Below are 21223 nucleotides of genomic sequence, written 5' to 3'. Positions count from 1 at the left end.
GTTCAGAAAAGGTACAAAAGGTATCTTAAGCTGTACATTTTCAGGACAATCCATTCACCTTGTTCCAACCCAAGATTTAAGGTAGTGATTGTACAGGCCGACTTAATATGCCTGTTGAGAGCAGGTTCAATCCCTTGAGCATCTAAGTTAGTTCACCAAAGAGGTCCACCCTGTCCTTTATTGGGCTCCATCATTGTTTAATTAGATTCCCTTGAATATGTGTTGGGAATACAATTACATTGTTCATCCAGTAGCATCTTTCAAGTCTTACTTTGACATATTTTTGAGCTAACATTCCAGATCAACCCTACATATAAGGGTTAGCCAAGCACAGTTTGCACATGGCATGGAGACAAAATGCCTGTAGTGGTTAGAACAGCCTGTGAAGAACAAAAAGAATTCAAAAATTGATCATAAATATTAAGTGCTTATTTCTCTATCTTGCATGAATAAGTTTACTGTTAATAAAAGTCCACTATGTGATTGTCAGTTAAGTAGCAATATTTTTTGATCACATTTAGTCAGAGATGGCAAAAACTGACCTAGCAGAAATTGCTGCAATTTTCCATCAAGTCATGACAGAAAGTGGCAAGTACTTGTAGAAGTTCCTGTAGAAGCTCATGAGACCTTAATGAAGACTATAGTTTGTCTAATAACTATTAATAACTAATAACACTATGGAAGCAAGGAAACGCCACTTTTTGTGATCACCAAACCTTTCCCGCCAAGTGAAGCCTAAACTTTTGCTGCTGAAATTTTTTAATGCCGTTTCCTCTCTTTAAAGTCCCTGTATAGAGTTGACGCTTCAATGAGTGCTTAAGTTTCCGCAAAATTTGAGGATGGCTTGTCAATAGTCTTTCCCAAGTTGGTCAGAATCACGCAAAATCTCAAACTTCCAGCTGCCACACGTGGAATGGTGACTAACGTTTAGACAAAGATTGGCCTCGGAAAGAGCCTCAACCTGTTCAATGTTCTCGTCCATCTAACAAGTGTTGATCGATGACGAGCTTTAAGCAAGGCCAACCGGAATATTCAATGCTCCTGTCATGCCTTTTAACTACTTTCCCAACGTATAACAAAGAATGAAGCGTTTGACCAATAATCAATAGAAGGCATATGGAGTCGAATTCTGACGTTTGGGCGCTCTAGCAGCTCAAGAACACATACCTGTAGATGGTGCACTAGGCAAAAGGTTTGTACTTTAGTATTAAGTTATATTTGATATTTGACTTTTGCCTACTTTGATAAATAAAAAAGATTTAGTTTTGACACTTTTCTAGCAATCAACCACTGTCGTCAAAAGTCTTGAGAGCTTAGTTGATACGTACCAATTTGCAATATTAACATTGTGATTTGGAACTTGAAGCATTATTGTCTATGTGATTTTATTTCAGTCGGGTAACAGAGAAATTGTCTCTACGAAGTAGCCTTATCTACAGTCGGTATACTGTCATTGTGTCACAAACATATCGCCTATTAGTTTCTGTTTGAGGTAAAGCACTAAGGTATGAAGATAACGAGACGCTCTCAGAACCTATTGGGGGACCTTCATTCATTTCAGTCACTTGCTTTCTGCTATTTCCGATCATTGGAATACAACTCTGTGACTACTAAAGACATGTCACGTTTAATTGTAAATTTCGGCCGTCACTAAATATTCAATGCTTTAAATCAAGCGATATGATTTTTAAGCACGGAAACGGTGTGTGACATCAACAATCCCAGTTATCAAGGGAAAACTTCCAAAGTGGGAAATTTGGCCGGATGCCCTGAAATGCCTTGATATCGCTCCCTTTCTAGGAATGAATAATTGACGTCGGTATATAGTCTGCGTTTAATAGCAATATCCTAACATTCATTTGTAAGTAAGTGAACATCCAGGACAATGGCCAGCCCCAAATTGACTCTCCTGGCCTTGGCCTTCTTCCTGTCAATTTGTCCCAACCCAATCGAGGGTATTCGCTTCCGTTGCGGGATTCTGGCCTTTTTCGGGAACGATCGGGCTTGTCGTGCCTCTTGTTGGGTCGTGGGACGAAAAACGGTACGGATCCATCCGGGCAGTCGTCTCGAGTGGTACGAGCCAAGTTTAAGATTATGGTTTGCCCGTGTCTTCTAAGTTTCTGTGACGAGGTGGGCATTAGACACTCCACTTTTAGATGATGAAGGTAAGGATATTGATCAGGTCTCATCCATGAAGGATTTAGGTGTAGTCCTCCAATATAATGGAAAGTTCGATGAGCATATCCACGTGAAAGTTGGTAAAGCTTTTCAAACATGTGGTTGGATATATCACACGTTTAAGTCCAAAGATAGTATCGCGATGCTAACTCTCTACAAGTCGATTGTTCAGACACATCTTGAATATGCCTCGCCCATTTGGGCTCCAATGAGTTCAGCAGGTTTGCAAAAGCTCGAGCAGGTCCGAAGATGTTTTACTAGGAACATTGAGGATATGAGAGAGCTCTCGTATTGATAGAGGTTAGAAAGATTGGGATTGTTCAGTATTCAAAAAGCGTTGGCGAGGAAAGAGGCGTTGCTCACAAAAATAGCAACAGAACACCGCCAGTTCCACCGAGGAGGTCCACACCATGAAAATAACGGATAATTTGCCCAGGCTTCCGACCTCTTGTCTGGAACTGAAATTAATTTCTAAATGGATATCATATACGTAGAGATAAAAAATAGAGACTAAAAAAGTTGGGACTGTACAGTGTTCAGAGAAGGTACGAAAGGTATCTGATACTGTACATCTTCAAAAGCATCCATGAGCTTTGTCCCAACCCAGGATTTAGGGTCAAACATAGTGACCTTACAGGCTTAATGTGCGTTTTGAGAGCACCTTCAAGCCCTCAAGAATCCAGGCTAGTTAAAACAATGAAGTCCAACTCTCTTCTTGCTTGGGCTCCTTCATTGTTCAATTTGCTGCCTCAAATATTCGTAGGGCGTATGTACGCGTTGATCCAGTAGCACGATTTAAGCCAGACTTGGATAAGTTTTTGACTAAAATTCCTGATCATTGAGCGGAATTTCTTTCCATTCAGTGCCAATTTGGCCCAAATGGGGAACATATATCCCCAATTGAGGCTGGACAATGAATTTATAAAAGGTTTTCACAGTAAATGGATCTCGAGATTTGAAGGTGCGGTAAATCCATCCGCATGTCTGAAAGGCCTTGCTCACGTTAATTTGGATATGTTTGTATACGAACTACAGCATCGTCATGAGAAAGCCAAGCTAAAAGCAAGATGCAACAGAAGGGACTCTGAAAGTCACAACAAGTGGCGACAGACATGGGATGGGCGCACTCAGCGCAACCATGCTCATCTCTGTACATAATACGATGCTCCTCCTGAATACACGGCAGTCTATGACTTGCTCTCTCCACGTCAAGTCTATTCATTTCTCAGCTAGTCTTTAGCTTCACTTAGTCTCGTGTCTTGATCTCCTTGAACCTGATTCGAGCAATACATGTAACTCGATCTTTTTATCGTTCATAACATTTAACAACTATTCCCAGATCTATTACCGTATTACCGAGATGACCATCTCTATTGGGTTTCGACAATCATCTAAAGGAGTCTGTTTGTCAATGACCTTGAGATTAGACGTCATGGCTTTAAACCTTTCGCCAGTCAGCTTCATGTTTTTGAATTAACCAATCATAAACCTGGTCTAAATCATTTTTTAGGTCTAGAGTGTTAGCGACATATCTACCACAAACTAACTTGGTATCATCAGCATACGTCAAACTGGATGGTATAAGGGGTAATGTCTCAAAAGGAGGTATAAAAAGGGATGAATAGTTGGGGCCCAAGGATGGACCCCTGGGACACTCCAGAACTTACGTTTTACGTATGCACCAATGCTCCACACATTGGTTATAATTTTCTATTGAATATATTATGCTGTTTCAATGTCCCAAAAATATAACAAAAATAATTCGCTTTTCTGAAGCATGCAGTAAATGAGGAAAATAGTCCATAACATCATTTAAGACTTACTTCAAACATACATTTCACAATCCTGATGTCATAATTGTCAACCATGAATTCAATTATGTCGTTCTTGAAGTTCAACAAATTTCAATTTACGTTTGATAAAAAAAGTCTTTAGTAAGGAGAAAGTGATCATTGCAAAAAGTTACAAATTTTAAAATTAAGACTGTCTGTTGTATCGTAATAATTCCAAAAAGATGACTGACTAGTGTAGCTCTTCATGTTTACGAAAAACTGATCGACAACGTCACATCCTGAGTAAGTTTGAAGTGACAGCATTCACTATTTTTTAGCTTTTTAAAAAATGTTTACCAAAGTGAAAGAATACAATCTATTTTCATGCCATCAAAGCAGTACATAATTTGTCATGGCAATAGCTTGAAGTACAGTTAGGTCATTTTTCGGTCTGATTTATCGCATAACCCAACTTTCAGGGATTGCAGTTACGATTACTTTGGCCAAAAAGAGTTATTCTTTCACCAATATTACTCGCCAAAAAATGGAATAGCGTTACTTGTTACAATTACTTTTACCTGCTGTACGGCCAAATTCTTTCACCAATATTACTCGCCAAAAAATGGAATAGCGTTACTTGTTACAATTACTTTTACTAAAATTTTGACTTATAAATATTTCAGGGTTTTTGCCCCATCAAAACTACACTTTGCTTTATGATGGTCGTATTTTTGATTCAAACATGAATTTGAAGTGTTCTTGCTAATACTTTATGTTGCATTGAAATGCTTTTTCGGCTTCGGGACTGGGACTGAAATGTAAATGGAACAACACCTTTGCTGTTTCTCTTTAATTTTCGATCAAGATGTCATAAGGCCATCCATAAATATGACATTCGTAAGGTAAACGTAGACTTTGATCTAGTAAAAGGATTTCAATCAGACTTGGACAAGTTTCTGATAAAATTCCTGATCAACCCAAGATTTAATGGCGAGATGGATCCACTAACTCTTAAGCGTTGGAGGATCAGATATTTATTAATCTGGGTGAGTGCTGAATTTTATTACAATGTATGTATGAATGTATATTTTAAGTGTTAGTACACTTTTGATTGCAAAAATTGTCGTTATAATTAGTTTGGCAGATTTTTTTTGTAAAGTATTCCATTTTTTCTCATGAACACGATTGGGTCTAGTTCCAAATTAAAATTGCTTTTGACTCAAACACGTTGCTGGACGTTTTCGTTGGGCGAGGTCGAGTAAGGACGGTAGCTCCTTCTTGTCGAGTTTACATTCCCAGCTCTCGATGTACGCTTACGGGCACTAATTTATCGGATATGAAGGGGATGTTTCGCGACGTCGCTTTGAATATTTCAAGGAGGAGAACCTCCGCGGTAAGGTGATTTATTGATGGAACGCCACTGTCTTTTATCAGGTCCTCGGCGGAAATCATGTCGGACTGAGTCTTGTCCAGCAGAAAGCTCATAACTCGGTTCAGAATGAACTGGAGTTGTACCAGACCTTCCGTTTTCGGATCGCCGTTGCGTATTCGGCAAGTACCATATACGTACTGGCAGGCCGTACCTTCATTTTGATATTATTATCCCATGGACTACCGATTCCAACTTGTGTTTAGGCACTGTCTGGCTCAGGTGACCAAGGATGGCCAGTCGTTGCATTATTTTGATGTTCGGTTTTCGGAAATGAAGCTAGCTTGTTAAGTCACTGGATATTTCAAAACTGAGAGCACTCACAGAGGGGAATGGTTCGAGAATGGTTCCGTTAACTGTGATTGGTTGTGGGTTGTTGAGGTCGCATTGTGAAAACTTTTCCCGGGATGAACAGAAACTGTGTTTTTGACATGTTAGCGACCAACCAATTTGACGCCATAAATCTCAAAACAGAGTCAGCCTCTTCTTCTACGTCGTACATAGACCTTCGACCAAGTTGTCGTAGGACCTGTCTCTCAGCGACATTTAGACGGCTCATCTCTTTTCAAGACTTTTTTGTTTGATAATCATTCAACTAATGATTTTGTTTCAACGTATTTTAGAGAGTTCATTTTTTTGGTGATTTCATAGTTTGGTTGTGTGTGTGTGGTTGTTTTCTTCTTAGATTCTTTTTTGATTAACCCACACGCTTGATACACGTCCATATCCATGTCCTTGATCGGCATGAAAACAATAATATGGAGCACCATGATACATCCGGCTTAACACCATTCATGTCACCAAGGGAAACTTTCATGCACCGTTTAAACATCTCGAACATTGAACTCCAAAATGATACACCACTTTGGAGTGTTGAAACTTGAAACTTGGATCATTTAAATTTGATCCAACAAAAACCGTTCAACGTCCTTAGACTCAGAGAGGTTATGTGAACAGACCAGTTTCCACAGGGGGGGCCAAGAATCTGGAACCTGATATGCCCTACCACTTGTGCGATGTAAGTAAGATGGCTAAAATAGACCTTATCTTGGATAAACCCTTGTTGTCCCCATGTCAGTTCTCGTCGAAAATGCCTCCGGGAAAGAGGTGTCAATGGCGTCAGGAAAGCTTGATCTTGCTGCTGATCTTGAGCACTCGTTGTTTGGGCAAGAAACCTGGCGGCGGATTTGGCGGGGATTTCAGCGCCGCTTCCATGTCCGGAGCCGACACTCCTGGCCCGACCTCGGGATCCATGGGAGGGAAAGCCGCCTCGGCCATGGCCATTGGCACTGGGGACTCAGGTCCCGGGAACTACGCATCCAACTTCAAGACACCGAACTACACCCAGTACACAAACCAGAATTTTAAAGGTACAAAATCAATATGGGGAAACGCTTGGCTTTCAGGGCAATCCAACTAAACTAGAGTACAATCAAATAAGAGGGCACTTCTTGACATCAGGGAATCAAGAAGAAACTTTGAATGCTAAAAATATTCATGTCCATAAGTTCATAAAAGTACACAGTATACTTCAACATTTCATGGGCTATCCTATTTTTTGTTCGTTCTCTGGGTCTTCTGACATCGTCTTGAATTAAAAGAAATGTCCGTGAGATGAACAAGTCAAAATCATAAGGCAACTTTGATGGCTTTCAACACCTACAGCTACAAACTAGACATGAACATTTTTGCCACAACAAAGAGGTTCGTCTTGGATTCCGAACTTTAAAAAGTGCCCCTCTATTTGATTTTTATTTGTTTAGATATGTTTTTGATCAACCTAGGTTTGAATTTTCCCTTCTATTCTCATTCCAGACTTCTTACCCAATTATGAATCCATGATGGAAAAGAGCATGAGTGGAGGCGGGGGAGGCAGCAAGGACGGAGGGGGATCATCCTATAGTAACTTCAGCTCAGTGAATAGCTTGCTTAAGGGATTCATGGAGTTACAGAAAGAACAATTGAAGCTGGACAAAGTGAAGGCGGAGACGGCCAAGGCCAAAGTGGATTTGGCCATGGATTATGACGAAGGGGACTATGTGGCGCCGGGAAAAGCAGACAAACGCAGAAGAAAGAGGTCAATGATGATCCAGATGGAGGACTTGGGAATGGCAAAAGATAAGCTCTTGGCCTTGCTTTTAAACAATACTTCTGTGAATGAGCTGAAGAATCTTGTTAGCCAAAAGTACGGAGCCTTGTTGCAGGACTTGAAAAAGCCCAAACATGATGAACTAAGCGCGCAAAGTCCGATTAAATCTCATTCAGACATGAAATGGGGATCCGTTATCAAGCCCGTGGAAAAATATGAACCGCCCATAAAGGTCAAGATAATTGGACCCCGACCCTTCAAGTGGAAAAGCAAATTGGACGTACCAACTGTCTCTAGTACAAAGTATGTCAGACAATGGGGAGGAGGGAAATATTTCAAACGAGATCAACCTCCCCCGCCACCGGCAGATCCAAATTCGCCCCCTCCGAGTTCGTTTTGGGCCAACCTCGGCACAAAAGCCTCAACTTGGTTCAAAAACTCCCCTGGAGGGACTCCCCCAGGTGGCAGTGACCCTGCTGCCAATGGTGCCTGGTCATCTAAGACACCTGGGACTTCAGGTGGCTCCCCTGCCTCATCATGGGACTCGTCAGGGTTAGGCACTGGATCTTCTTCTCCATCATGGGGTGGATCACCAGGTGTCATGGGGGGTGGCGGGTCAAGCTCTTGGACCGGACAAGGAGGATCGCCGCCGCCGTCAGGTGGCGGTGCGCAAGGGGTTGGTGGTGGTTCCAATGGTTCCAATGGCCAACAGGATCAAACAGGAAGTTCTCAGCCCATGAGGGGCATGGCAGACTCTGGGGCAAATGGAGGATGGTCCAGTATGTCTCCTCCTCCCTCTACTGGTGGTGCTTACCCAAGTGGCCCACCCTCTTCTCAAGGGTCTCAACAACGGAGAGGGATTATGCCTTCTTATCCCATGCATGGATCTGTCGCCCTTTCTGACGAGCCTCCACTTATGGCCTCAGGAGGGAGCAAACCAATGATGATGGGATTCAACAACGACAATGCGAAAAATATCCCAGACCTAAGTTTTTCCTTGAGCTCTCTCTTTCCTTCCAAATCGATGAAAGGTCCCGAGAGAGTGAAGCCACCGTCAAGACCACCTGCAATGCAAGTGGTAGAGTCCCCATTGTACCAAAGTACCCCTCTGGTCAAATATTCGACGGAGTTGAGGCCCATCTGGATTTTACCCGGCCACCCCAAACCTCCACTTGCTTCAAGGCCAAGCCCAATTTATCCAACGGCAAATGGCATGGTTTTATCACCATCATATTCTGAATACCCTTCGAGTGAGCGGATGGACGATATGCCAACTGGATATGAAAGGTCGCCTATGAGAGAAATGAGGAAGACTTGGCCAATCGAATCAGCCACCACAAGCCCAAAGCCCATGATCATCTCGAAAGAAGATAATAAAGTACTGATCGATCCTATTAACGGGGTAATCATCGTTAAGGACAGCAAGGTGCCAGTCAAGTTGCGATCCAAACGAGAGGTTTCTACCACTGAGGCAAGTCCGTCATCCACAACTTCCACGCCCGTGATCCCAAGCTCTATGACCACTTCGGAGGTCCCGTCCGATCCAAACGGCCACTCGCATGGAACCAAAAATGACATGGGAATCAGCTCGGCTGGATCTTACCCTTGGAAGTTGTACTTGCGAGATCTTTATCAAGCGCAAATGGATGGCCAATCAAAGGATTATGATACTGACCACACTCAAGTTGAGGACGAAAAAAACTTGACGCCAAGCATTGACAATTTTACCCAAGAACCCGGACAACCCTTGGTAAATAGCCTCGACGGAAACCGACGCCGTCGAGTGAAGTTGGCATACTCTCAAAAGGCTCATCTTCCCCCGGGTTCGACAGAATCCATCAGCGTTGGAGGGGGTCGAGCCCCCGGGCATCATGAAGGCGGGGGCCTCACTGTCAAGGTAAAGAAACCGTGTTCGAGTTCGGCAGCAGCGAAAACAAATCGCCAAACTGAGACTGACAAAGAGGAGAGGAATACTCTGAATTTCTTCTTCACTTGGTAAATTGTCATTTCTGTCTGTTCTAGATCAAGATCCCTCCCAAGATGCACGGAACAGTTAGCTATGAATAGTTCGCATGTACATACACACGAGTACACACTGTAAAACGTCTCGCACGCATTTACGTTATGGACTGACTCACTTGGTCTCACGATGATCCTCATTAGTGGTCGATAACCACGCATGATATTACAATTCAGACACACTTATTGCCATTGCTGTCTGAGCCATGACATGTATTTGATGTTAATAAATTACTTGGACTAGAAAAAGAACGTTAGGAAACTTTAGGCAAAAATATTTCATAGCGATTGAATCTTAAGCTTGAAAATCGTAATTTCTTCCTCCACTTTATGTTGAATCTCAGTCTGTCGCGCTCTTGGATGGTCCTTGACATACTTGGAGATGTTCAGAATGGCCTCGGCGCGTGCTTTGTCAATTTGATCGTCCTTGGACAAATATTGGTAGATATCCTTGCACACCTAAAAATAAATCATCACTGATTATTGCTCCAGCTCCTCATCAATAAATAGCTGAAACACCCACAAATGCACCTTGGCTGCGGTCATGGCATCCAAGAAGGGCTTGGCCTCTTCGTTCTTCAAATAAGCCAACAAAGCCATGTTCTGAAGGGTATCTCCATGGTTGTCCAAGATATCAGCAAACTGTTTTGGTAATGCCATGATGACGATGATGATGGTGATTGATAATGATGCGTAGTAATACTGTTTATTTACTCAAAGCAGTCTTAAAATACAACAAAAGGAAGTATCAATATATCTTTTTTCACTGGGACTTTCTTCGACGAGCCTTGCGCTCTTTGGACCTCTTAGATTTTCGTGTCCTCTTATCTTTGCTCCCTCTCTCTCGCCTACGCTCCCTACGTTCTGCAGCTGTAGCGCCCTCTACTCCCAAAACAACGTCGTCAGGGTCAGGGTAGAGTTCTATCGAGGGCGCCCGAGACACCGAGGAATCCCTAGGCCGCGATCGGAGCGAGGCGGGCGCGGAAATAGCGGGAAGATTTAAATCCCCTTTGTTCTTATGTTTGACGGGTGCGGGTGATTTGGCGCCAATCAAGATGCGATCGGGGGCCAGGCCCAAGAGCTCCTGTCGGTCAAATTCAATCTCGGCTCGGTTGGGAACCGCCAGAAGGCTTGACATGCTGTTACTATGACTCAACGGGCTCGTTGATCCCTGGCGGACATTTTGCGGGGAAAAATAGCCCGGCGATGGGGTCCTGGGGATAGACGAAGGTGTATTATAGGGATCGTGGAGCCAATTTTGTTGAAGTGTGATCTTCTCGGGCCGATTGGCAGAGGGAACTTCGATTTGAAAATCTCCCAGTTGCTCATGCTTGCCTGAAACGCGACACGTTCAAAATTATTAACAAAGAGAGAGGGCATGCTTGACGAGTTGCTTTTGGCTTGAACCATCATTGGTAAGTAAGAGAGAAAGAACCAGCGCATGTACCAAGTCTTGTCAAGTTTATGTGGTAGATCTTAATTTTGCGTTTAGCTTTAATGCTCTTTGATATGCTACCTTTCCGAGACATCCGTTCCATGCCTGTCAAGGAGGATGACCTTCCACGGGAACCTTCCACGTGGATCGATTCAATGGAGTCTGCCGAAGACTTCTTACCCAAGGGCTCCAAGCGGTTGGAGGCATGTATGGTGAAGTCGGGGATACTATTCCGAGGCCAGTCCGGTCGTTTGGACTGGAAGAGCTCCACAGCCTCGTGTTTCGAGCTCTTGGAGGTGTACTCACTATTTGGAAAGCCTTTGATATTGAATTGAACCTGTTGCCACTTGTCGTAGATTCCAGGGCACTTTCCTAGATAGAAAGATGGATTTCCCCCATCAATATGAATCTGCGAGGCATTCTAGTGCCACACACTAATGAACACTACTTACCATGGATTACCACATAGTACTTGATGCCCGAATTCTTTTGATGCCGTCCCATGTTTTACCTATAAGTCGCCTCCCAACACCTTTCCTTCCGACCCAAAAATCAATACTCGAGGGTCATACTTATTCAAGTAAAATTGCACCAAGAGTCTGGCAGACGCCAGTATGGGCCTGTTTTCGAGCTATGTCACGGAAAGAAGCTGGGCAGCACAAAAGTTGAAAGCTCGAATTTGTAAGCACCTCTCTCTTTCTGCTGTTCTTCTATCAAACCTAATACCTTGGGATTATTTAGCCAATGCCTGAATAATCCATATGAGCACGAACGAGTACTCAAGGGCCCCATGCGTATTTTGGTTGACGAAGCGGGGCGCAATTCAATTTGAGGCTCCTCGACCCGTCACCAAGAGCCCATAGGATTGTCCGAGTTTCGACATCTGAATAAATGAATACACTGCGCTCAAGCAACGTGCCACTTTTTACACGTACATTTCTTTTATCTAGTAGAGATGAAGTCTCATATTGATGCACTTGACTTTGTCTTTCAATGGTAAAGACAACTTTACGAGGTACCTGTAGTTCAATGAAATAAAGTCAGTAAGAGAAGCCGTTGCAATTCTTGTGAAGAAGAAAGATAATTAATACCTGTTTCGAACACTGCTTTGAATGGTTGCCAGATGATGCAATGTTTGATTTCGTTTCAAAACTCTATTGTTTTGCTCACACCCGATCTACAAGATTTTTAAAACTATATTAGTAACTATCTCAAGGGCGATGCCTCCGTCCAAGACGGAAAAAGCCATCCACAGCATGCATGATAAAAAAAATTACATATGTGTTCTTAGGTCAGGTAATAAATTGTCCAAGCAAAGCCACGAGAGATAGTCGTTCAATTGAAAGGCCTTGCACGCGAAACTATGTTCGGTATTGCTTTATATTAGTAGTTTTCAAATGTGGTAGAAAGGTAAGGGAAATACTTGCGAAATCGATGGGCCAAAATCACCTGAGGAGTTAAGATACCCTTGAGAGCTCACGATTAGGTTGACCAAGACGTTTGGGATTGAGGGGACAGTAGATGGTCAATGTTCCAGCCATAACCATTTATTGTAAGATTCACATAGACTAATGACGAAGAATGCACTGGTCAGTGTGGACATCAATTCTTGCTATCGTTTTAGGGAGAACAGCCCCTCAGCCTTGCAAAAGATGATAAATATGACATTGTCAGCTAAAAACGTGAGGCTACGAAACAACCAAAATACAGGTTTTTGGAAGTTCGCTTTCCACTTGCACAAATTCTCAACCTGGGCACAAAGTCTCAAAGATTGGCGAACTCTTAACGAAGTTTTTGAGCATGAGAGATCCCAGTGCGCCGCAGAGGCCTGAGGTCTGAGATTTTGTGTTTTGTGGACGTTTCTATTACGAAACACAAAATACTCTGATATCAAACAGCCCAACGTAATCTAACGATTTGAACAACCAGAGCACGATTTCCCTCCAGGTCTTCAAATAAAAGAGTAAGAATTTTGTGAGTCTGCAAACTCTCTTCTTTCTCCATTGAAACAAAAGAGAAAGCCATCGGGCCTTGTTGCTAGAGCTGTCTCGGGCCTTGCTATCGTGGGCGATTGCTGCCTTAACAGCCTTTGGCACCATCCGTTTAATGTTCCATGTTTTCCCTCGGATCAAGATTTTCGTTTTGAGTGGAACCAGGAACAGAGAAAAGACGCGATGAGTCGGATCATTTATTGCTCAGATCTGGTTCTACGGATCGAAAACCCTGACGAGGACATCACCAACGTTACAGAGTGGATCCACGACAGCACAGATTTTCGCCCCCAGTACCCCGATGAGTGTGTTGTCAGGTACGTAACAACCACTTGAATTCTATTCACCTTCAGAAGATTCACCTTCTGATTCACCCTAAATCCTGGGGTTTGGGACAAAGCTCATGAATGCTTTTGAAGACGTGCAGTATCAGATACCTTTCGTACCTTCTCTGAATACTGTACAGTCCCAACTTTTTTAGTCTCTATCTTTTATCTCTACCTATATGATATCCATTTAGAAATTTATTTCATTTCCAGACAAGAGGTCGGAAGCCTGGGCAAATTATCCGTTATTTTCATGGTGTGGACCTCGCTGGTGGTACTGACGGTGTTCTACTGCTATTTTTGTGAGCAGCGCCTCTTTCCCCGTCAACGCTTCTTGGATTGGACCACTTTTGGACCATCCTGTCGTCGTCCCTTCCGTTCCGTGTCAAGAACCTCGTCATTCCTATCTAATTACTCCCAAGGATCCATTCGGACACGCCGAGAAACCTTGAAATCCGTGTCATTTTCCAGCCAAAACAGCTAAGATCATCAGCCGTATTACCCGTCCTCGTCGCCACGATTCGGAAGTCATGGGCCATCCAAAGGTCTCCATTTCGGTGAATTTCGTCTCTTAAACGATTCTCCACCAGGCCCGATAAGCCGGTTTCAGAGGCCCCATCAATCATATTTTGGTAGAAGCGATTCGCAGGAGCGCCTCACTGAAATCATCTCGTGAAACAAAAAAATACGTCGACTGACTACTCCAAGACAACTTACGGAACGTGTTGTATATTGTCCATGGGCTGCTTGTTGAAATACATTGCTCGATCTCTTCTAGTTCAACTACCGAGTGGTCTCGATTGAAGCACTGCTTGTGCTTGGTGATTTGGAGTTGGGAGGTAGAGACGAGATCAAGGTGGATGGGCAGGTGACATTTCAGGTTCTTCGACTTTTAAAGATCACTCAGACCAGATAGGTCTATAGAAGCAACAAAACAAAATCTTACTCTTGAGTAGAAGAATAGAAACCGAAGTGAACCCAACGAGAAAACATGTCCAACCCTCACGATCGAATCATACTGAACAGCGTGGTCAACCCGTTATTACCCTTGGGGGAGGGTGTCTACGACGATGAGCACGAGATCCCGGAGACATTAAAGGATAACGAAGAAGACAATCCCAAGACCAGGTGAGCGACCTTAGGTTGAGGAGACCAATTGCTCTTCATGCGAATACTCAGCTCCCACTTGCACTCTAGGGAATCTAAAGCTCTTGAGCAAAAGGCCATCGCCGCTTGCGACGCAGGGTGTTATCCAAAGGCATTGGAGCTTTTAGCACAAGCCCTGGACGTGGCTCCGGAGCGAGCTGCAATCTACAATAATCGAGCTCAGGTATATCGCCTCATGAACCAAGACCTCGAGGCCAAAATGGACTTGAACCGTGCCATAGATCTTAGTCAGGGACGAGGCCGATCGGCCTGTCAAGCCTTTTGCCAACGAGGTGAGTGACGAGGTTGGGCGACTTTATGCGAATCGCCTCACGCAACCTAGGTTAAATAACACATTTGCCCCTTGAAGGACTTCTGTGGAGAAAGGAAGGCAATGATCCCGAGGCTATGGCCGATTTCCGACGCTCAGCCGAGCTGGGATCCGAATTTGCCAAATCCTTGTTGGTCCAACTCAACCCCTACGCGGCCATGTGTAATAAGATGCTCAAGAACGTCTTCCAAGCTTTGGAGAGCGGATCGAATGAGGTGGAAAACCCCTTTCCATCGATTCCTGATCCGTCTGGCACAAAACAGGGCTAAATGAATACTAGAGTATCTGTGTTTTTGATTCGAGTTTTATCAATCACTTGTATGGTTGTGTGTTTGCATTGAAAGATGGATCGATGGATAGTTGGATAAATAAAAGAGAATGGCTTGTGCTCAGAAATTGCAAGATTTGAGACGCTTCACGGACCGGATCTTGGCTCTTCTCCAGCCCCAATCTTGAATCGAGCTGATGGACACATGACTGCCCATGAACATTGGACGCCCCTGGAAACCCGCATGGCGATACAAGGCCCAACAACAATCGCCTGAAAGACAACCAGAGAGAGCATTATTGATTCATCACCGATACAACATTTTGATCTGAGCTTGTAATGCCTCGCTTTGCAATTGAGGAACGTGAATAGACAAATGAGCGGGACAATTAAAACATCTTCAGTGCCAATCTAGTGTTTAGGAAGTCTTCTAGTCACCCTGTTCCGCGGGAGATGATGGATCCAAAAGAACAAGAACATCTGATCTGTGAATCAAAAACAACCTCTCTCTCTCTCTCTGACCAAGCCATCAGTTCAAAGCAATTGAAGTCAGTCAAGTATTGATAAAGAACGAGTGGAAATCGCACTATGATTGCATTGGAACGATGGCATTCGAGTGCGATGTCTGTAATAGCGTGTTTCAAAGAGTTGAGGACTTGACAAGGCATGAAGACCTCGAGCACAATGTAATTGAGTGGTTCGAAGAGGACCTGGTCGAATTCGTTGATACCTCGGCAGCCTCGGATTACCATTGCACATTTACTAAACGGCCCAGTGAGCCTTGGCCCGAGACCGCCGAGCCTGATTCCGAGGCCTGCGACTCTCGGAATCCCGATCCTGAGAATGGCCCCAAGATTGACCTCGACCCGAACCCCGTGGCCACTCCTGAGGCCAAACCTGAGGCCAAACCTGAGACCGATTCCGAAACCGATGGTGTGACCAATTCTGACTCTGACTCCAACTCTGACTCTGATTCCGACTCCGACTCTGAGGTGGATGCGAATAAATCCGACTCTGAGACGGATTCTGAGCTCAACTCTGTAACCAACTCGAGCAATAACAACTCAGGTAACGACTCGAGTGACTCTAGTTCCGACTCAGACACAGATTCAGAGGCAGGCTCAGAGACAGACTCTCCCGAAGATCCGGCGATTGTCGCCCATGAGTCAGCAACTCAAAAGGTCCTAGAACCAGCTGAACAATTGAGACCCATTGTCATTGACGATGATGTGAACGAAAATGGATCCACCGAGGGCTTGAACCAATCGCTGGATCGACTGGATTCAAACATAATATCCGATCAACGGTTCCATTTCACTGTAGAGACCACGTCGTGCCAACATTGCGGGGGGTCTTTTAGTTGTGAATCGAGCTTGAAAGTCCATTTGGATTTCAGCCGGTGTTCGGGCAAAACAAACCCATCAGATCTTAGTCGTGTAGGACGCAAACGCCCCAACCTTCGACAGTCAACCTTGTCTCGTCGAGTGGATTATGCAAAATTAGAAGGAAGCAACTCGGATCGAGAAGAACGTAACAACTCGGATCAAGAAGAACGCGTTGGAAAGAGAGCCAGATTGGGGAATAACCCGAAGAAGCAGAGGAACGGCAACTCTCACAAGAAAGGCAAGGAAAATTCTTTTGAAGTCAGGTGCGATGAGTGCAACGGTGTATTCCCTTGCATGTCCAAGCTGGTTCGTCATGTAAGTCAGGTTCACAAATCGGATCGTCCCTTCTCCTGTAAAGTGTGTGGACAAGGCTTCAAGGCTAATAACCATCTTACACGTCATGAAAAGCTCCACCTGCGGCCTCTGATAAGTTGTTCCCAATGCTCGGAACAATTCGCAACGCCGTGGCTCCTCCAACGGCATGTTGATACCAAGCACAAGGTGTCCAAATGTGATATTTGTGTCAGAGTCTTCAAGTCAGGCAAGGAGTTGTACCAGCACAATCATACTTTTCACCGCAAGACACCAGATGGAGGTCACGCATGCAAAATCTGCGGCAGGCCTCTTTCATCCAAATTGCTCAAGGAGATGCACGAAAGGACCCACTCCACAGATCGGCCTTTCAATTGTAACCAATGCGATAAGACCTTCAAGCATCAGCGCAATCTTGAAGGTCACAAGAAGACGGTCCATAGCGAGATCCGCCCATTCACGTGTTCCTTCTGCGGGGACGCCTTTAAGAAGAAATCTCATTTGGACGCACACTTGAGAGTTGCTCATACACCTTGAATTTTCTAATTTTCTACCTTCTTGATCAGTGTCCAAAGGCACACTCAAGAGCCACTTACTGACTCATTCACTCACTCACCAATGGTATTGAGGGATTTCTGTAGACCGCGAAGTCGAACTTTCGAGCCGAAGATGGAAAACTTGCGTCCTCGGAACGCTTGGGCCTTGTGCATCTCCAACGCGCAGTGATGTGAATCGTCGATCCCAATGGAGTTGTCCAAAGTGTCCGTTGAGGACCAACCCAGGAACAAACTCAGGGTGAATAAGATTGCTGCGATCTTCATCCTCCACCTAGAGTGATTCGTGCTGGAGGTTCTGAAATGAGGCAATGCCTTATTTATATTAGTTCGAATCCGCACAAATCCAGAGTCTCTTGTCAAAAAAAGGCTAAAATCTAAGTTCAAGTAAAGCTCATTTCATGTCAACTTCTCTGCTAGTATTAATGGCAATTTTCCCAACTGGCACAAGAGAACCAGTTATCTCCGTTGCATTAAGCTTATTCGTCGGAGGATATTCACGTTTAATGGGCAATCAAGAACCATGTTTTGCCCTGCCAGTCCAAGAGCTGTGATGGCCAACTTCTTGCTAATCTTGACTAGGCGCCGGACTTCCTTGGTAACAATCAACATCAAGAGTAATCAATGGATGGATTTGACCAAGTCATAAATTTCTGTCGCTCAAGAGATTGAACTCGTGAACTGGTCCTTTTTTTGTCCAGGCGTCCAAGATGGGTGCTGAAGCTTTTTTGAAGTGGGCCTGGATTTCAATTGGCACCAAACTCATTAACTTTGCAACACAATTTAGAGCCCTGGGCACAGATCGAGTGGTGGAGACTTTGTTCAAAGAGCTACTGCGCAATGTTTCAAAACTAAAAAAGAACCTATTTTAGGGGCTATAGCAAGTGCAACACGATTTATTCGTATCAATCCCCTCTCGTTCCCCAACAAGTTTGATACCTACCAGACGTCGAGAGATTGGCAATTACAACAAGCGAGTATTGAATGGCTCTGTTGCTCAAAAAAAAACAAGGCCATTAAATTTCGGCACACATGCTAAACGTTTCAGCATCGCCCAGCAATATCGAAGTGATTTAAATCACCTTTGTACGTAGGTGGAACCAAAATTACTTTGTGCATTAAGTTCAAACTAACATGGCTTCAAACCACATCAAAGATCTATTTGCATCTCGAATACTGTGCAACACCCTGTGCAAGCCAAGCCATCACTTGGCTTGCTACTGTTTTCGCCTGGATCTAGCATTTTTTTGTTCCTTTCACATAACTAGATCTTATCGTCATGTCTTCAAACTCTAAGGGAAAAACTGCTTAGGCTAATCCCAAAAATCAATTCATCTGCCAAGAAGCTCCGACCGACCTCTCGGGTCTTTCGAGCCATTCGTAATCTTTGCCATCTTCCTGGATTGACCTGAATTACATGGAATAAGTGGTAACGAACCCGCATTGCCCGTCCAGATCCACAGGTGGGTATCAAACGCCAAAACGATAACCTTCTACACCTGGCCCAACCAATTAGGGAAATGATGGAGCACAGTGCGATCAGTTCCAGACATGTAACGGTAGGTTTCAAAGACGCACTACGCAAAAAAAAAATTGAACCTGGACTCTAGAATGCGGTTCATGAACTAGTACACTGGGGGTGAGTATAAAAACAGCCTAGTTTAGACCAACTGCATTTGATGGACAAACAAAAATGGAATCAGTGAGCTTGACTGGTAATAATCAAGTAATATTTATTTATCGATAAACGCAATGCCCATCTATCCCTTGGCGCTCAACAATTTTGATCTACACAAAGACGAAGGGGGAAATACTGATTACAAGTTCGACGATCCCCGGTCCACTGTCGCTCAATCGCTTAACCCTCAATCTTGATCTGTCAATGCCGACTAACCAAAATTGGTGGACAATACCCAGGACATCTCGGAGACTGTTAATCCAAGCCTCGCACTCATCTCCTTCATTTTATGACTTCATCGCAACTCGCGATTTGGTGTGGTGGTTTTTTTTCATTTATGTTATTCTTGTTGCGGCTCACTTTTTTAGTTGGTCAGGAGTGGATATCCTGGCTGTCATTCAAGGTCCAGTCTAGCTTGAACGGGGCCGGGAAACCCCAAAGGAGGAGCCGGATGGGGTCTCTTTCTGTGGCTTGTGTTGAATGATGACTGAGAGTCAATTCTGAGAACTCGCAACATCAACATTTGTACTTGAACACGGGTCGAATCTAACTGTTCGATTCCTTGGCGTCGACCCATTGTTTAATAGAGAGGCTTGAGCATTAGTCCAAACATCTGGATCAATAACAGCAACAAAGAGCAACGAAACCCCTTTGTTTTAGAAATGTCACGTCTGCGGCGGATAGCTCTATGGCGAGGTAGCGTTTCATGATAACCTTAGCCTGGAGATAACTTTGGTTAGGTTGGATTAGATGCCCAAAAATGAGCTTCATTTTGCAAACTATTTTGCTCCAATTCATATTCATATATTATCTGACCAACTCGATCAACGAATTACAGTTGGCGGATCTGGTTCGTCCTTCTATGTGGGGTTGATCAGGAAACTCCGATCAAAAAGTTGTGCAAGTCTGCTGACCAGAAAGATGCTACTGGATCAACAGCGCCTACGTATGCCTTTCGAATATCGGAAGGAAGCACACTAAATAATCAAGCAGCCCGAGAAAGATCGTTCAAACTAGCAAAATTTCATTGCTGATTGATGGTACCTCAAACTCACTCATTTAGCTTCTTTTGGACATGAACTTTTCCCTTGCTTTATCTTCAGACGGCCGAGTTATTGTATAGTTACCAATCGCCTTTCGGCTAAACTTGGAGCATCTGAGAATCTTTAGAAGAGCCAATCTTTAGAGAGCACCAAAATTGGCTTTTACTTTCCTTCCTTTGAGTATTAGGGATGCATCTAGATACATTGAGGATCAAGAACTTTTCTTGCGATTGTTTGTCTCCAGAGTAAACAACCACCGTGTAAGGTTTTGGGACAGAAAGTGCCATCGGATAATAATATACTTGCTGGCTAACACTCGATTGAACCCTAAACGTGCAATCAATAACCTTGCTAGTTTTTACTAATGGAACTTGCTCACAATGCACCAAGTAAATAGAAAATCAATTTCGACATACATGATGTGAACTTGAGGATTGAAACAGGCAACGCGATGCAGGGAGATTTGCTCCAATACGGGTGATGCATATTTTATCGACTTTTTTCTTAAAACACGTACTCCCTTCACTTTCCCTTAGAACACATCGCAAAAATGAGGAGAAACAAGCATGTCTTCTAACTAAGCTTGAACGTCAATCAACGTTCAAGCGCCAGCTGGGTTACAATAATTGTTTGTTGATCAGAAAATGTAATAGCAATAATAATCTTTATAAAAATAAAAAAAAGTGAAAATAATTATGAAATAAAATATGATTTATAGGCATTATACAGAGGTTGTTGATAAAACAAGAAAAAATGTGAATTTACTTTCTCCGGCGAATCGCAACAAAGATTGGACATGTTTTCTTACATTGTGTTTATAACATTCGACGGTGATCTTACCCAATTCAAAAACCGGACAACGTATTGTGATAGAAAACTTGGACACGGGTCACTTGGGTCACGTAGGGGGTTATGAATGTTATGAACGCAACGATCGACCCTCTCTCTCTCTCTCTCCGTCTGCTTCGCCCTTTCAAGAGCGTAGATTGGGCATTCTTATCTAAGGGCCAACCCAAAAGCAACTGAGGACTGGCGGATTGAACGACATGGACTTTGGCGGTTTTCGCGTCTGCGCTCGGGCTCAAGACAAGAAACAGGAGCATCACTCCCGCCTATGACAGCATCCTCCTCCTCCTCCTCCTCCTCATTGTCAGTAGGAGTCTAGAATGTACATACAGTAGTGCACTGAGAGGATGGTCGTCAATCACTCGTTGTGCAACCGAGAAGTGCAATATGCCAATGTCTCTTGGAATTTCGTTGTTTGTCA

General features: G+C 43.8%; 4 protein-coding genes and 1 long non-coding RNA gene across 11 annotated transcripts; 3 read left to right on the top strand and 2 right to left on the bottom strand.

The window, feature by feature from the left end:
- Positions 1 to 1699: 1699 nt before the first annotated feature.
- LOC131893488 (uncharacterized) lies at positions 1700 to 3965 on the top strand. The gene is made up of 2 exons (XR_009374703.1): positions 1700 to 2165; positions 3689 to 3965. It is a non-coding gene; the product is annotated as an uncharacterized LOC131893488 (long non-coding RNA).
- Positions 3966 to 4554: 589 nt separating this feature from the next.
- Positions 4555 to 9739, top strand: LOC131893474 (uncharacterized). Of its 3 annotated transcripts, none has more exons than XM_059243510.1 (3): positions 4555 to 6397; positions 6458 to 6749; positions 7195 to 9739. In XM_059243510.1, exons 1-3 carry the CDS (start codon positions 6377 to 6379, stop codon positions 9465 to 9467), a joined length of 2586 nt encoding a protein of 861 aa, XP_059099493.1. In that variant the 5' UTR covers positions 4555 to 6376; the 3' UTR covers positions 9468 to 9739. The 3 variants fall into 3 exon arrangements, with proteins under 3 accessions (XP_059099493.1, XP_059099492.1, XP_059099491.1); XM_059243509.1 differs by having other exon boundaries at positions 4555 to 6749; positions 7195 to 9365; positions 9491 to 9739; XM_059243508.1 differs by having other exon boundaries at positions 4555 to 6749.
- On the bottom strand, positions 9666 to 12866 carry LOC131893479 (uncharacterized). Of its 5 annotated transcripts, none has more exons than XM_059243519.1 (4): positions 11375 to 11590; positions 11004 to 11294; positions 10019 to 10822; positions 9666 to 9946 (listed from the first exon to the last, which is right to left on the bottom strand). In XM_059243519.1, the coding sequence occupies exons 3-4, from the start codon at positions 10145 to 10147 to the stop codon at positions 9767 to 9769; spliced, it is 309 nt and encodes a 102-aa protein (XP_059099502.1). In that variant the 5' UTR covers positions 10148 to 10822; positions 11004 to 11294; positions 11375 to 11590; the 3' UTR covers positions 9666 to 9766. The 5 variants fall into 5 exon arrangements, with proteins under 5 accessions (XP_059099502.1, XP_059099499.1, XP_059099498.1 ...); XM_059243516.1 differs by lacking the exon at positions 9666 to 9946 and adding an exon at positions 11649 to 12866 and having other exon boundaries at positions 10175 to 10822; positions 11375 to 11571; XM_059243515.1 differs by lacking the exon at positions 9666 to 9946 and adding an exon at positions 12014 to 12866 and having other exon boundaries at positions 10175 to 10822; positions 11375 to 11941.
- A 1364-nt stretch (positions 12867 to 14230) lies between these two features.
- LOC131893484 (tetratricopeptide repeat protein 36-like) lies at positions 14231 to 17534 on the top strand. The gene is made up of 3 exons (XM_059243525.1): positions 14231 to 14367; positions 14437 to 14678; positions 14756 to 17534. The coding sequence occupies exons 1-3, from the start codon at positions 14231 to 14233 to the stop codon at positions 14983 to 14985; spliced, it is 609 nt and encodes a 202-aa protein (XP_059099508.1). The 3' UTR covers positions 14986 to 17534.
- LOC131893485 (uncharacterized) lies at positions 15003 to 20993 on the bottom strand. The gene is made up of 3 exons (XM_059243527.1): positions 20797 to 20993; positions 17298 to 17533; positions 15003 to 15257 (listed from the first exon to the last, which is right to left on the bottom strand). Exons 2-3 carry the CDS (start codon positions 17500 to 17502, stop codon positions 15106 to 15108), a joined length of 357 nt encoding a protein of 118 aa, XP_059099510.1. The 5' UTR covers positions 17503 to 17533; positions 20797 to 20993; the 3' UTR covers positions 15003 to 15105.
- Between the last annotated feature and the right edge of the window lie 230 nt (positions 20994 to 21223).

The sequence above is a fragment of the Tigriopus californicus genome, chromosome 2 (genome assembly GCF_007210705.1).
Source record: "Tigriopus californicus strain San Diego chromosome 2, Tcal_SD_v2.1, whole genome shotgun sequence".
In the NCBI taxonomy this organism is placed as follows: domain Eukaryota; kingdom Metazoa; phylum Arthropoda; class Copepoda; order Harpacticoida; family Harpacticidae; genus Tigriopus; species Tigriopus californicus.
This window is presented reverse-complemented; position numbering and strand designations above follow the sequence as displayed.